Source organism: Carcharodon carcharias, chromosome 12 (genome assembly GCF_017639515.1).
Source record: "Carcharodon carcharias isolate sCarCar2 chromosome 12, sCarCar2.pri, whole genome shotgun sequence".
In the NCBI taxonomy this organism is placed as follows: domain Eukaryota; kingdom Metazoa; phylum Chordata; class Chondrichthyes; order Lamniformes; family Lamnidae; genus Carcharodon; species Carcharodon carcharias.
In genome coordinates, this window is record NC_054478.1 from 30,338,929 (window position 1) to 30,351,569 (window position 12,641).

Here is a 12,641-nt window from a genome sequence, read left to right on the forward strand (position 1 = left end):
CCATAACATGGTTCAGCATCCCACCTCAGCTCATCTATCGTTGAAACCCTCATCCATGCCTTTGTTACCTCTAGACTTGACTATTCCAATGCACTTTCTGACCAGCCTCCTATGTTCTACCTTGCATAAAAGTTGAGTTGTTCCAAAACTCTGCTGGTCATATCTTCCAGCTTGCACCAAATTCTGTTCACCCATCACTTGTACTTGACCTACATTGGTTCCCAGTTAAACATCACCTCAACTTTATAATTCTTATCCTTGTTTTCAAATCCCTCCCTGGCCTTGCCCGTCCCTATCTCTGTAATCTCCTACAATCTTACAGCTCTCCAAGTTGTCTGCGCTTGTCCAAGTCTGGTCTCTTGACCAACCCTGATGTTAATCACTTCAGCTGCCTGGACCCTAAGCTCTGGTATCCCCCCTCTAAATTTCTCCACTTCTATCACTCTTTCCTCCATTTAAGATGGTCCTCATAATTTCTCTTTCACCACACTTCTGGTCATCTGTACTCCTCTCTTTCTCTTTAGAACTGGAGCGATTAACTATTTCTCTGAACAGATGCTGCCAGACCTGTTTCAGCACTTGTTATTTTTATTTCAGATTTCCAGCATCCGCAACGTTTTGCTTTTGCATTAATACTCTTTAACCTGTTGTTTGAGACTAAATATTTTGTTTCTTACCTATTCCATTATAAGGTCATTTTAAGCTCTTTGATCTAATACATCTTATTGCTCTTCTTATTCAGTCTTGTCCACAATTTGCATAAATTTATTTTGCTTGTCCTTCCCAGATTTTCTCAATTCAAGAAGTTCCTTCACTACATTTCTACTGATCTTTTTGTAGCAGAGGAACTTAATTCAGACCTACAATCATCATTTTAGTGCTCCTTTGCAACATTACAATCACTGTAGTGAAATTTATTGCAATATGATTTGAAAGAAAAATCAATGCAATGCTGTAGTGCATTCAGTTTTTTCTGTACAATATTGTGCATCTTTACATTATAAGTCAATATACTTGAGCATATTGCCTGTTCAAAGTTGAAAATTGCAAATACAGCAGCCATAACGCTGCATTTTTACCCGTGTGTGATTGTATCTCTCAGTTTTATCATGATATCCTGCCTATTGTAATGTGAATTGCCTCCAGCCTGTGACATAAGCATTTGGTATTTCCTAATCACAGTGTTGGATTATTTTCCTGCATTTAATGTAAATACTTCCATTATGTCAATTTACCAACCTCTCTGTTTCTCTTGCAGATGATGCGACACGGGTTATTCTAAAGGGTACAGATGACTACATCAATGCAAATTATATAAATGTGAGTAGCACAGCGTGCATTTGCAATTGTATACTCTATGGCATTCAGGTCCTGCGGTAAATATATCAATATTGTATAAGATTTAGTGATGTGTAATGAGGCAAATTTGATAAGGGAGCTTAAGGTGAAGGAACCCTTAGGAGGAAGTGACTATAATATGATAGAATTTACCCTGCAATTTGAGAGGAAAAAGCTGTAGTCTGGAGGCATGAGGGAGGAGCTGGTCAGAATTGACTGGGAGATGACCCTAGCAGGAAAGACAGTGGAACGGCAATGGCAGGAGTTTCTGAGAGTAATTTGGGAGAGACAGCAAAAATTCATCCCTAGGAAGAAGAAGCATACTAAAGGGAGGACGAGGCAACCATGGCTGACAAGGGAAGTCAGGGACAGCATAAAAGCTAAAGAGAAAGCATACAAGCGACGAAGAGCAGTGGGAAGCCAGGGGATTGGGAAGCCTACAACAACCAACAGAGGGCAACTAAAAAAGAAATAAGGAGGGAGAAGATTAAATATGAGGGTAAACTAGCCAGTAATATAAAAGAAGATTGCAAGAGGTTTTTTTAGATATATAAAGGGTAAGAGAGAGGCAAAAGTGGGCATTGGGCTGCTGGAAAATGACGCTGGAGAAGTAGTAGTGGGGAACAAAGAAATGGTGGAAGAACTGAATAGGTACTTTGTGTCAGTCTTCACGGTGGAAGACACGAGTAACATCCCCAAAGTTCAAGAGAGTCAGGGGGCAGAGGTGAGTATGGTGGCCATTACCAAGGAGAAGGTGCTAGGAAAACTGAAAGGTCTGAAGGTGGATAAATCACCTGGGCTGGATGGATTACACCTCAGAGTTCTGAAGGAGATAGCTGAAGAGATAGTGGAGGTGTTATTGGTGATCTTTCAGGAATCACTGGAGTCAGGGAGGACTGGGAAATTGCTAATGTAAACCCCCTGTTTAAGAAGGGAGTGAGGCAAAAGACAGGAAATTACAGGCCGATTAGCCTGACGTTGGTCATTGGTAAGATTTTAGAGTCCATTATTAAGGATGAGATTTCAGAATACTTGGAAGTGCATGATAAAGTAGGGCAAAGTCAGCATGGTTTCATCAAGGGGAGTTCATGCCTGACAAGTCTGTTAGAATTCTTTGAGGAGGTATCGAGCAGATTAGACAAAGGAGAGCCAATGGATGTTATCTGCTTGGACTTCCAGAAGGCCTTTGACAAGGTGCCACACAGGAGGCTGCTCAGTAAGATAAGAGCCCATGGTGTTAGAGGCAAGGTACTAGCATGGATAGAAGATTGGCTGTCTGGCAGGAGGCAGAGAGTGGGGATAAGGGGGTCCTTCTCAGGATGGTGGCCGGTGACTAGTGGAGTTCTGCAGGGGTCAGTGTTGGTCAGCTATCTCCTTCAGAACTCTGAGGTGTAATCCATCCAGCCCAGGTGATTTATCCACCTTCAGACCTTTCAGTTTTCCTAGCACCTTCTCCTTGGTAATGGCCACCATACTCACCTCTGCCCCCTGACTCTCTTGAACTTTGGGGATGTTACTCGTGTCTTCCACCATGAAGACTGACACAAAGTACCTATTCAGTTCTTCCGCCATTTCTTTGTTCCCCACTACTACTTCTCCGTCATTTTCCAGCAGCCCAATGCCCACTTTTGCCTCTCTCTTACCCTTTATATATCTAAAAAAAACCTCTTGCAATCTTCTTTTATATTACACAACTTTTCACTTTATACATTAATGATCTAGATGAAGGAACTGAGGGCATCCTGGCTAAATTTGCAGATGATACAAAAATAGGTGGAGGGACAGGTAATATTGAGGAGGCAGGGAGGCTGCAGAAGGATTTGGATAGTTTAGGAGAATGGGCAAAGTGGCAGATGGAATACAATGTGGGGAAGTGTGAGGTCATGCACTTTGGTAGGAAGAATAGAGGCATAGACTATTTTCTAAATGGGGAGAGAATTCAGAAATCTGGAGTGCAAAGGGACTTGGGAGTCCTAGTCCAGGATTCTCTTAAGGTTAACTTGCAGGTTGACGCGGTAGTTAGGAAGGCAAATGCAATGTTGGCATTTATTTCGAGAGGACTAGAATATAAAAGCAGCGATGTGCTGCTGAGGCTTTATAAAGCTCTGGTCAGACTACATTTAGAATATTGTGAGCAATTTTGGGCCCCATATCTCAGGAAGGATGTTCTAGCCCTGGAGAGGGTCCAGAGGAGGTTCACGAGAACGATCCTAGGGATGAAAGGCTTAACATATGAGGAATGTTTGAGGACTCTGGGTCTATACTCGATGGAGTTTAGAAGGATGAGGGGGATCTGATTGAAACTTATGGAATACTGAAAGGCCTAGATAGAGTGGACTTGGGGAAGATGTCTCCATTAGTAGGAGAGACTAGGACCCAAGGGCACAACCTCAGAGTAAAGGGAAGACCTTTTAGAACAGAGATGAGGAGAAACTTATTTAGCCAGAGAGTGGTGAATCTATGGAATTCATTGCCACAGAAGGCTGTGGAGGCCAGGTCATTGAGTGTATTTAAGACTGAGATAGATAGGTTCTTGATTGGTAAGGGGATCAAAGGTTATGGGGCGAAGGCAGGAGAATGGGGTTGAAAAACTTATCAGCCATGATTGAATGGCGGAGCAGACTCGATGGGCTGAGTGGCCTATTTTCTGCTCCTATGTCTTATGGTTTTATGGTGTCCACTTATTGCAAAAACTATATAAAAACTCTGTCAAAACTTGTGGCACAAGTATGGAGTTCTGTGTCATTGTTTGTAATACCATTTTTGAAGTTCAGCATAGATATTAGGTTAACTGTAAGAGATTTTGGACAAAGAACAGGGGAGTCTTTCTTTTATACCAAGTTTTAAGAGGATATGGAATGCATTATCAAAGTTGGTGATTGAAGCAGAATGTACACACATCAGTATTTAAGAATAAGTTAGATGGATAGTTAAAGGAAAGGGGAACAAAGGAAAAGGAAAACAGGTTGAGCACATGGGGTTATGACTGCTGTTCATCTGGAGGATGAACATCAACATAAACTGTTTGGACTGAACAGCCTGTTTCTGCATTGTAGTTTCTATGTGATATTGTTGACTTTTAAACTCTTTATTCAGTCCAAACATTTTGTTAAAATTAGCTTCCTCGTGACTTGGGTTCTTGGAGCACAAGGCAAATTTGTGTTACACAACCAGTTTCTCCCAGCAATCGAAGTTGTATCCATCAGTGCAATTTTTGACCATTGCCTGCCTCCAGTGTGCAGATCTGTGGGAGTGACACTACCATCTTGCTAAATATTAACTTAAGGCAGCTGACTGGTTAATATTGGATTGGGCCATAGATAATTGTGTTGACCATACGACTTTAGGAACAAAAGAGAATGCTTATTTGTTGACTTGACTTCTATTGTAGATGTCTTATTGCCTTGTGCTGATAAACTCACCCATATTTCCTTCATGCACCAATGCAAGCTTTAACGTTAAATATGCACAGACACTGCTACCATATACTAGTAGCTGAAAGCTGGATACTGCTTATGTATCTTAAAGCTAAAGTGTCCCTAAGTTCTCATTTTTTGAGAACAAACCATTTCACTGTAGCTTAAGCTCAATAATCAAGTCTGGCACCAGAGCGGTACTGAAGGAGTGCTGTGCTATTAGAAGTGTTGTCTGCAGTTGAGACTTTAAACCAAGGCCCTGCATGCCCCTCGGGTCAATGTAGACGATTCCATGGCATTATTTCAAAGAAGAGCAGTGGAATTATCCCCAGTGTCCTGACAAATATTCATCCCTCAATCAACATCGCAAAAACAAATTACCATGTAATTACCACATTACTGTTTGTGGAAGCTTGGTGTGTGCAAATTGGCTGCCATGTTTCCAATATTGCAACAGTGACTACACTTCCAAAGTACTTCATTGCCTGTAAAGCACATTAAAATGTTTAGTGGTCCTGAAAGATGCTATATAAATTCCAGTGTTTTTTGTGTTCCTGAGAAAAAGCTTTAAATTTTGCTTTCATTCTTAGCCCACCAATAATTTAAAGTATAGTTGTGATCATATTTTGTTGTGCTCCTTTTGTCATTATAGCTTTAATTTTAATGCATTTGCACTGCAAGTGATTTACAGCAATTTATAGGCTATTGGGGGTTTTTATTTGTTCATGGGATGTGGATGTTGATGACAAGGCCAGCAATGGTTGCACATCCCTAATTGCCCTTAAGAAGATGCTGGTTAGCCATCTTCTTGAACCGCTGTAGTCCATGTGGTGTAGGTACACCAACAGTGCTGTTAGGGAGGGAGTTCCAGGATTTTGACCCAGTGACAGTGAAGGAATGGTGATATATATTTCCAAATCAGGATGGTGAGTGACTTGGAGGGGAACTTCCAGGTGGTGGTGTTCCCATCTCTCTGTTGCCCTTGTCCTTCTAGATGGTAGTCGTCATGGGTTTGGAAGGTACTATCTAAGGAGGCTTGGTGAGTTCCTGCAGTGCATCTTGTAGGTGGTACACACTGCTGCCACTGTGCGTCGGTATTAGAGGGAGTGAATGTTTGTGGATGAGTGCCTATCAAGCTGGCTGCTTTGTCCTGGACTTCGTCAAGCTGCTTGAGTGTTGTTGGAGCTGCACTCTTCCAGGCAAATGGAGAGTGTTCCACCACACTCCTCACTTGTGCCTTGTAGATGGTGGATAGGCTTTAGGGAGTCAGGAGGTGAGTTACTCGCCACTGGATTCCAAGCCTCTGACCTGTTCTTATAGCCACAGTATTTATATGGCTAATCCAGTTCAGTTTCTGGTCATGGTGTTCCCATGCTTTTCCTGCCCTTGTCCTTCTTGGCGGTAGAGGTTGCAGGTTTCGAAAGTGCTCTTGAAGGAGGTGGTGCATTCTGTAGATGGTATACACTGCTGCTACTGTGCGCCAGTAGTGTATGGAGTGAATGTTTAAAGTGTTGGATGGGGTGCGGATCAAGAGGGCTGCTTTGCCCTGGATAGTGTTGAGTTCCTTGATTATTGGAACTGTGCTCATCTGGACAACTGGATAGGCTTTAGGGAGTCGGGAGGTGAGTTACTGGCCACAGATGTCCCAGCCTCTGATTTGTTCTTGTAGCCACAGTGTTTATATGACTGGGCCAGTTAAGTTTTTGGTCAGTGGTAACCCCCAGAATGTTGATAACAAAAACAGAACAACTCAGCAGGTCTGGCAGCATCGGCGGAGAAGAATAAAGTTGATGTTTCGAGTCCTCATGACTCTCCAACAGATCTGAGTAAAATTAGGAGAGGGGTGAAATAGTTTTGGATTTCCATTATCCCAGAATGTTGATGGTATACAGCAATGGTAATGCTGTTGAACATCAGGGGCTGTGGTTAGATTCCTACTTGTTGAGAATGGTCATTTTCTGGCACTTGTGTGGCATGAATATTACCTGCCTATCAGCCCCAACTTGGAGTGGTTTCCAGGTCTTGCTGCATGTGGTCACGGACTGCTTCATTACCTGGGGACGGGTGTATGGTACTGAAAACTGCAATCATTAGTGAACATCCCTACTTCTGACCTTATAATGGCGGGAAGGTCATTAGTGAAACAACTGATGAAAGTTCAGCCGAAGCGATTACCCTGAGAAATCCTGCAGCAATGCACTGAGGCTGATATGATTGGCCTTTAACAATCTCAACCATCTTCCCTTGTGCTAGACGTGGCTCTATGATCTACGCTCGGTCAAATGCTGCCTTAATGTCGAGGACAATCACTCTCACTTCACCTCTGGAATTCAGCACTTTTGTCTGTGTTTGGACCAAGGCTGTAATGGGATCTGGTGCTGTGTGACCCTGGCAGAACCCACCCGTGCTCTGGAGGCTGGGGAAGCACACTATAATGAGCGTTATTACTATTTGCTCGTTTGCTGATATGTTTCTGTGATTTTCTGATATCTGATTTTCCCAGATACATAGCTAAGCGTATAGTTATGATGAGTATATGTTCTTGAAAATTAGAAGTTCAACGTCTTAAGTTCTATTTTCATCATTTTATGGAACATGGATGACAAAACTTTTGATTTTCTTTAAGTTTCTTTAATTTTGTGTTTAATTGTATTAATCATCTCCATTTTATTTCATTATAATGAGATTTCTTGATTTTCTGCACCTCTGTCTCCTGAACTCTTCTAACTCCAGGCTTCATTTGGCTCAAACTTCCCAAGGTTCTACTTGTGACTACCTGCTGTGGGGAGCAGGTAGAACTGACAATCTGAGAATGAGATGTATCTAAAACCAGGAGCCAGCTATATACATTTTAAAGCTGCGAAATTCAAAGAACTGATGTGAAAACTGGAACAAATAGCTTGGGTTGTATAGCTAGACAACACTTCAGTAGAGGGCAAATGATACACCTTTAAAGGTATAATGTTGATAGATTGGTGAATTTATAATCTGGAACATGGTATCTCTGGCTTCCTGAAATTAAACTTTACAAATTTGTTCCAATTGTCTGTTAAATGACTGTGTAACAACAAGTGCTTTAAATATGCTAAAACAGAGAATAGATTAAGTAGTTACAGAAAAGCAATTCCTATTTAGGAATCAATCAAAATTTGTGAGACTTAGCAGTTACACATGGAAGTTAATGGTTTTTACATTTTTTGAAACTGAATTGACAAATTTGGACTTGAGGATTATAAAATTGCAAAATTAAGCTATCTTAAGCAAGGAGTTGTTCAAATATCATTGTCAACTGTAATTTTCTTCCCTTTATATTTTGCAGATGGAAATCCCTTCTTCCAGTATAATAAATCGGTACATTGCTTGTCAGGGGCCTTTACCCAACACTTGTCCAGATTTTTGGCAAATGACTTGGGAGCAAGGATCCTCTCTAGTTGTCATGCTGACCACGCAAGTGGAGAGAGGCAGGGTAAGTAAAATACATAAGGATTGTTCTTGCAGTAAATGAAAGATATAATTTGTGTTGTCCTGTGTAATTTTAACTATACATTTATGGGGAGATGGCATAGTGGAAATGTCACTGGACTAGTAATCCAGAGACCCAGCCTAATGCTCTGGGGACAAGGATCCTAATCCCACCACAACAGCTGGTGGGCTTTGAATTCAATTAATGAATATAAATTATAAAGTTAGTCTCAGTAATGGTGACCATAGAACGATCATCGATTGTTGTAAAAACTCATCTGATTCACTAATGTCCTTTAGGGAAGGAAATCTGCCATCCTTACCCATTCTAGGTTACGTGAGACTCCGCACCCACAGTAATGTGGTTGACTCTTAACTGCCCCCTGAGATTGCCCAGTGAGACACTCAGTTAAAGGGCAATTAGGGATGGGCAACAAATGCTGGACTTGCCAGCAACACACAAATCCCATAAAGATTGAAAAATAGATTTTTTGACATGTTTTCAAAACGTTAATTTTGTCCCTTGTGTGGATATGATGTTAGGGTGAGTTGAAGTAAGGTCAAAGGCAACTCATGTGGAATATAAACAGTAGTACAGAATAAATGGTCTATTTCTGTGCCAATCTGTATAATCTAGCCCTGATAAATGTTGATTATTTTCAGTGTTGCTCTATTTAATTTGCGTGTGTTGAAGAAATGAACAGTTCTAACTAGATTTGATGGATCATATTAGGACAATAGATATTAAATATTGATTGTACATAACCTTGCCTTTGTCCATGCAATTTTGATAGAAGTCTTATTTTATTTCATCCTATCTGATCTCATTTTTACATGTTTGTAATGTAATTTGCCAGTGCAAATTTATGAACATTTTATTTAAATGCATCAGTGAACTAGTAGTTGAATTGTGGCTATTGTCACTGAAGTGACTTTCAATCACAAGGGCTCAAATTTAATCGTGTCCAATAATAGTACTACTTCTGGTATTCATGTAATCGTACTTGGGAAGGGGTGAAAGAAAAGAAACCATTTCAACTTAGGCTCATGTAGGTGTAATATTGACCTTTTAATCACTTGCACCTGTTTAACTTTTACCTTTACTGGCCTTGGATCAACATTTTAAAGGTGTTAATGTTCCCCAAAACGCATTTAAAGAACACCATTTATGGTGCTCTGTCTGCTTCTGTCCATGAAAAACAGCTTTAGCGGAATGTCATCGACCCTAAGTAACTTCCTTTCATTGGGCCAACCTATGTGAAATACCTCTGTTGGTGAGACCCAGTTTTGTGCTTGTAAAGCTACTTATAGATCTATTCAAAGACTTTGAATTAAGTAATGTTTAATTTTAATTCTTGGAATTCTGCAGTGTACTACTTATATGGCAGAACTTGTTGTGCCTGTTCCTTCCTCGTTCATCTTCATAACCTGAAAGAATTAAGCCCAGCTTTAATAGCACTTCATCATCCAGATCATTTTTTTTTTATTCATTCAAGGGGTGTGGGCTTTGTTGGCTAGGCCAGCATTTATTGCCCATGAGAAGGTGCCAGTGAGCTGCCTTCTTGAAATGCTGCAGTCCATGTGGTATAGGTACATCCACAGTGCTGTTAGGAAAGGAGTTCCAGGATTTTGACCCAGCAACATGAGCCAGTTTTCCTTTCTTATTCCCTATGGATACGATTTGGAGGGTTTTAGCCTCAACTATTTACGATCTATATTAATGACTTGGGACAAAGGGACTGACGCCAAATTTGCTGACAATATGAACATAGGTAGGAAAGCAAATTTTGAGGAGAATACCAAGAGTCTGCAAAGGTGAATATAGATAGGTGAAGTGAGTGGGCAAAAATTTGACAGATGGAGTATAATGTGGGAAAATGTGAGGTTGTCCACTTTGCTGGGAAGAATAGAAAAGTAGAATATTATTTAAATGGATAGAGACTGCAGGATACTGTGGTACAGAGGGATCTGGGTGTCCTTGTACATGAATCACAAAAGGTTAGCATGCAGGTACAACAAGTAATTAGGCAAATATATTTTTGAACTTTATTGAAATCTGGAATGGAGTATAAAAGTAAGGAAGTCTTGCTACAACTGTACTGGGCATTGTTGAGACCTCACCTAGAGTATTGTGTACAGTTTTGGTTCCTTACTTAAGCAGGTATATACTTTCATTAGAAGCAGTTCAGAGAAATTTCATTAGGCTGATTCCTGGGGTGAAGGGGTTGTCTTGAGGAATGGTTGAGTAGATTGGGCCTTTCTTCACTCATTGGCGTTCAGAAGAATAAGAGGAGATCTTATTAAAACACGAAAGATTCAGAGGGGGCTTGACAAGGTAAATGCTATGAGGATATTTCCTCTCATGGAGCAATACAGAACTAGGGGGCACAGTTTAAAAATAAGGGGTCTCCCATTTAGGATTGAAATGAGAAGAAATTTCACCTGAGGGCTGTTGGTCTGGAATTCTTTTCCCCAGCGAGCAGTGGAGGCTGGTCATTGGATATGTTCAAGGTTGAGTTAGACAGATTTTTGATCTACAATGGAGACCAGGGTTTTGGGGTGCTGACAGAAAAGTGTAGTTAAGGCCACAATCAGATCTGAAATTATTTTTATTGAATGGCAGGGCAGTCACAAGGGGCCAAATGGCCTACTCCTGATCCTGTTTCTTTTAATGTTATGAACCCTCAAACCACTTTGTTTCTCCAGTTCTGACCTCTTGCACATCCCTGATTTTAAACATGCCACCATTGGCACCTAGGCCCTAAACTCTGGAATTCCTTCCCTAACCCTCTCCACCTTTCCCTCCTCCTTTAGGACTCTACTTAAAGCCTACCTCTTTGTACAAGCTTTTGGTCATTTACCTGAAAATATCTCTGCCTTTATCAAATTTGCAATTTTTACATTATTTACATGAATATATTTTGGCAACAGATTATTTCAACGCGCAGTAGAAAATCGAACAAGAATGGTTATTCTATTTAATTCTTAAAATTATCTCAATCTCCACATTTGTTCCAATTGCCTCGAGGGGAAAAGATGTCATGCACTAATCTACTGGGTAAAATTCTGTACTTGGCTGCTAGTTTTATACCCCAACTGTAATATCTTGATATATGATTATTCTTAGTTATTTTCTCCTTTACATACAAACATATAAATTAGGAGCAGGTATAGGCCATTTGACCCCTCGAACTTGCTCTGCCATTTGACATGATCTTGGCTGATCTGATTGTGGCCTCAACTCTACTTTCCTATCTACCCGTTTAGCCTCTGATTCCCTTGTTAATCAAGAATCTATCTAACTTGGCCTTAAAAACATTCAATTACCTGGTTTATGCTTGTAAAGCTACCTATAAATATTGAAGACTTTGAATTAAGTAATGTTTAATTTTACTTCCTGGCCTTTTGCAGTGTACTACTTATATGTCAGAATTAGCTTGTGCCTGTTCCTCCCTAGTTCATCATCATAACCTGAAAGAATTGGAGGGAGGGATCACAAAAGGAGGGGGGGGTGTGAAAAACAGAAAGTGTTTCTCACGTGTCGGTGCAGACTCGATGGGCCGAAGGGCCTCTTCTGCACTGAGATATTCTGTGAATTAAGCCCAGCGTTAGTAGTGCTGTATCATACTGCTCTCTGGGGATTAGAATTCCACAGACTAACAGCCCTCAGAGAAAAAAAATTCTCATCTCCATCTTAAATGGGAAACCCCTTATTTTTAAACTTAGTTCCCCTAGTTCTAGTATCTCCCACAAATGGAAACTCCCTCTTCGGATCCACCCTTGTCAAGTCTCCTCAGGATCTTATATGTTTCAATAAGATCACCTCCCATTCTCCTAAATGCCTCTTATACCCTTGTGATAAATACCATTCCATTTTCCTTCCTAATCACTTGCTGTACCTGCATACCAAGATTTTGCGATATATGTACCAGGACACCCAGATTCCTCTGTACCACAGAGTTCTGCCATCTCCCCCCATTTAATAAGATATTGCTTTTCTATTGTTCCTCCCACAATGGAAAATGTGAATTTGCCCACTCACTTAACCTTTCTATAGCCCTTTGCAGACTCTTTATGTCTTCTTCACAGCCTACTCTCCTATTTACCTTTGTGTCATCAGCAATGTTAGCAACCATACATTTTGTCCCTGCATGCAAGTCATTGATAAAGATTATAAATAGCTGACGTCCCAGCACAGATCCCTGTGGCACTCCACTCCACTACACCTTGCCAACCTGAAAATTACCCATTTATCCCTACTTTCTGTTTCCTGTTGGTTAACCAGTCCTCTATCCATGCTGATATGTTTCCCCCTACAACATGAGTTCTTATTTTGTGTAGTAACCTTTGATGCGGCACCTCATCAAATGCCTTTTGGAAATCCAAGTGCACCACATCTATAGATTCCCCATTATCCATTGCTTA

The 12,641-nt window shown here is 40.8% G+C and overlaps 1 protein-coding gene across 6 annotated transcripts in view; it reads left to right on the top strand.

The window, feature by feature from the left end:
* Positions 1 to 12,641, top strand: part of ptpn4a (protein tyrosine phosphatase non-receptor type 4a) — a 404,635-nt gene that overhangs the window by 371,011 nt on the left and 20,983 nt on the right. For all 6 annotated transcript variants that reach the window (XR_005944523.1, XM_041200092.1, XM_041200091.1 and 3 more), the window contains 2 exons: positions 1,259 to 1,320; positions 8,074 to 8,220. Coding sequence is in view for 5 of the 6 variants with exons in the window: in XM_041200092.1 (XP_041056026.1) it covers positions 1,259 to 1,320; positions 8,074 to 8,220 (209 nt within the window). In the remaining variant the exon portion in view is untranslated. The remainder of the gene's footprint in view (positions 1 to 1,258; positions 1,321 to 8,073; positions 8,221 to 12,641) is intronic.